General features: G+C 43.0%; 1 protein-coding gene across 1 annotated transcript; it reads right to left on the bottom strand.

Annotated features, from left to right (window-relative positions):
• Nucleotides 1-2,143: 2,143 nt before the first annotated feature.
• LOC145658477 (inosine-5'-monophosphate dehydrogenase 1a-like) lies at nucleotides 2,144-3,214 on the bottom strand. Its single transcript, XM_081715373.1, has 2 exons — nucleotides 2,582-3,214; nucleotides 2,144-2,266 (listed from the first exon to the last, which is right to left on the bottom strand). Exons 1-2 carry the CDS (start codon nucleotides 2,801-2,803, stop codon nucleotides 2,144-2,146), a joined length of 345 nt encoding a protein of 114 aa, XP_081571499.1. The 5' UTR covers nucleotides 2,804-3,214.
• Nucleotides 3,215-3,781: the final 567 nt, after the last annotated feature.

Below are 3,781 nucleotides of genomic sequence, written 5' to 3'. Positions count from 1 at the left end.
TTGGTCTTTGTGCAAATTCACTTGGAGGTAGGCCAACATTCTAGATATAAAATATGTGACAATAAACATAGCCTCAGTACGTTTCATTTCATGCATTTACATCTTGATCCACACAAACACTTTCACACTCCTTTGCCTCACACTCACAAACACAAGAAACACTCGGGTGGCCTTCGGTAGCAGGAGGGATGTCAGTGCACAAAACACTGGCTTGAAATGTTTTTAACCCCCATTTCAATGAAGACCATCATACCTTGCAAGGTATAGCATTCTTTCACTCTCCTGGACAACCTCAGGCTGTTCCTGGAACCAGCAAAGCCAGTGGTTTTGGCCTCTGTCTGAAGCACAAAGGGGGTATGCAGGAGGCGTAGCGGAGCATGTCAGGAGGGTGGGCAGAGCCCTCTCCCAGCAGTGGCAGAGGAGAAAGGGCACATGGAGCACAGTGGCTACGGTTGACACCTGCAGGAGGCGACATGTGGGCAGGGCCAGTATGAGCCCACTTGGACCCATCTGCCACCACAGAAAACCCACCTGCTGTGTGTGTGTGTGTGTGTGTGTGCGTGCGTGTGTGTGTGTGTAGATTTGTTGACATTGTTCATGAGTCAGTGAATCATGTTTTTGGTGGATAACTGTTATTCAGGGATATCCCACCATTGGGAGTGGACAATTAGGGGTGCTGGAGTAGGAAGGTATTTGTAGAACATTCCTGTTGTAGGCCTTCCTATAGTGTTTAACTGATTTCCATAACTGAAATACATTATAATGTTTAAAAGTTTAGAAACGTGAGCATAATACTCCAGAAGATGTAGCGTCCTGGTGTGTGAATGAGTAGTAATCTTTCTGAAACAATACGTTTGATTTAATTCTCGTTTTCATTTCCTTGTGGATTGTATTATTTTTGAAACATTTGATTCAAAATTAAGAAATAGTGCAAAAATGTGAAAAAGCACTACAGGATGCATCTTGAATAAACGAAAACCTCGACCAGATGTTGTAAACTTAGAACAGTAATTATGTTCTAAGAATGTTGATAAAAAAGAACAGGAATTTACAATATATACATTTGCCTGCATAGTATCCCAAGTGTTCCATCGACTGCACTCTTCTGGATGAGGATCTCGGATGTTGTTCCTGGGATCTGCTGGAGCCACTCTCCCAGTTTGATGGTCATCGTCCCTAAAACCCTGGTGCTCTGATTGCTACCAGAGCCAGTGTTTCCTCTTCTTTTAGCGTCTCATGTTCCTTGTTGCTGATGTTGCTATCTCTTGGGATTGCTACATCCGTCACTATGGCTCTTTTCTGCTGTTTATCCATCACTATTATGTCTGGTGGTTTAGCTATTACCATCTTTTAAACAATTTTCTGGTATACGATGTCTTATCAAACATAACCCATCCACACTCTAAGAGCATCCACACCATCATCAATCAAATTCTTGGTCTGACCAGCTGTCACTACTACACAGACATACACAGAGACAGAGCGAGAGAGAAGAAGGATGAAAGTGAACAGAGCAACAAATGAAAAGAACCAAACACCATCAATTCTTACCTACCTCAACCCTCTCAGTTTACAGAACAAGCAAATGTGAGAACTGTGACTCACCATTCCCCCCCACCACCTGGAGCTCAGGATACTTCTGTTTAATGTAGTTAATCATGCTGATCTGAAACACCGAGTTTCCCTGAGATGAGTCCTAAAACAATAGACACAGCCTTCAGACCAAATTCACTATGTCCAATCACAGTCCTGTGTTACACAGCCTCATAGCAAAAATAGTTTGTCATTTGATTCAGGCACCATACTCAGGATGGAGACTAATCCCACTCCCTTTAGGACCTTAAGACCTACCAGCACCACCACGTCCACTCCTGCCTGCACGAGCAGGTCCAGCCGGTACTTGTCATCCTCACGGGTAACGATGGCAGCGCCACACAGCAGCTGTTTGCGGGAGTCTTTAGAGGCCAGAGGGTAGTCTCTGTTCTTCTTCAGATCAGTGCGAGCAATTATAGCCACCAGCTCATCACTGTCGTTCACAATGGGCAGTTTACCTGCAATCAACAAGCGTCCCCACGACCGACCCGTTACTCAGAGAAGAAGTGGAGAAGTGAAAATAACCTTTCAAAGTCCTTTAGAAGCAGTTTCACTTCTCAAGCTGAAAAGATGAAGAATCAGACCTTTTTTTGCTGCACTGCAGGATGTCATTGGCCTCTTTGAGTGTAACACCTGCTGGTGCAACCACTAAATCTTCCCTCTTTGTCATTGCCTGGCAAATATCACAAATAAATCACAAAAAGATGTGAGTTTAAAGAATGTGATTTTACGCGCACACACACACACACACACACACTTATATATATATATACACATTTTTTATTTATATATATATATATATATATATATATATATATATATATATATATATATATTGCCCTCTTTCACACACTGACACAGAAATATCACAATTTCATGATAGTTCTATTCCACCTATATTTTTAAGCATTGTATGTCATATGTGATTCATTTGTGTTTTTAAAAACCTTTTGTATATTGTATGTACAATCAAAGATGAATCACAAACCTCCTCCAACAGCCGGTCATAGTCCTTCTCTGAGAGGAAGTCAATGTCTCGTGACGTCACGATTCCCACAAGCTTGCTGCCCATCTTGCCGGTTTCGGTGACAGGGATTCCAGAGAAGCCGTGTCGCACCTTGGCCTCAAACACATCTCCGACCGTGTGCTGTGGACTCATCACCACCGGATCCGTGATGAAGCCCTGCTCGAATTTCTGCCATGACACCATATATTGCTCTGCTGATGAGAGGCCTCAGGGAAGCTTGTGTGTAAATCTGCATGTTCAACGTGTTGTTCATTATATTCCTATTAAGACAATTCACTGAAAGTTTGACACCTTAACTTTCCGGACTTCATTTGCTTGGAACTCTGGGGTGCAATTGTGATGGATGATCCCAATACCGCCCATGAGCTGTAATACAAAATCACAGAAAGCTAAATGGAAAAGCAACAGGACTTCATGGTTTTGAGTGTGTGGGGGATACTCACAGCCATAGCGATGGCCATGGAGGATTCAGTCACAGTACCCATGGGGGAGGAAATAAGCGGCGTCTTCAGGGTTATCTTCCGGGTCAGAGCAGAGGTCAGATCCTGAATGACAGACGCAAATGGTAACAGAAAGGAACCAATGTTCTACAGAACAATTATCTTTGTTTATGTTCATGCTTGTATTTTCATACAGACTATGCATTGCACAAAGATAAGAACAGTTTGGGGTGTTACTTTGGACAGCTTTCACATATGCACACATCTCTATCCCATTATTAATTTGACTTCAAGTGACTTGGATGTGCTCATTCAAAGCACAAATATTGCTGTTTTTATAAGCAGGGCATCAGTTTAATCTCCCTGTGGTAAGACAGACAAAAACATCCTAAGTTCTCTCCCACATTCTAGCACACACACACACAAAATGTAACACCAAATATAAATACCACAATATATACTATCCCATATCCATTACACATGGGAATTTTGGTTCGCGCCTCCCTCACACTGTCATACACACACACACACACACCCACACACCCCTCAGCCTCTATGCCTGTGACAACACACCCTATGCACCTGGGATGCCAACACCACCTATTTTGCACATCTTATTTGCACTCCTTCATCCCTCTCTTACACTATGCCACACTCCACCCTCTGTTGTAGTCGTGTTCGCACTACATGGCAACTGACTCAGCTCCTCCATCTCACTGAA

Source organism: Electrophorus electricus, chromosome 6 (assembly GCF_041902795.1).
Source record: "Electrophorus electricus isolate QZ-2024a chromosome 6, ASM4190279v1, whole genome shotgun sequence".
NCBI lineage: Eukaryota > Metazoa > Chordata > Actinopteri > Gymnotiformes > Gymnotidae > Electrophorus > Electrophorus electricus.
This window is presented reverse-complemented; position numbering and strand designations above follow the sequence as displayed.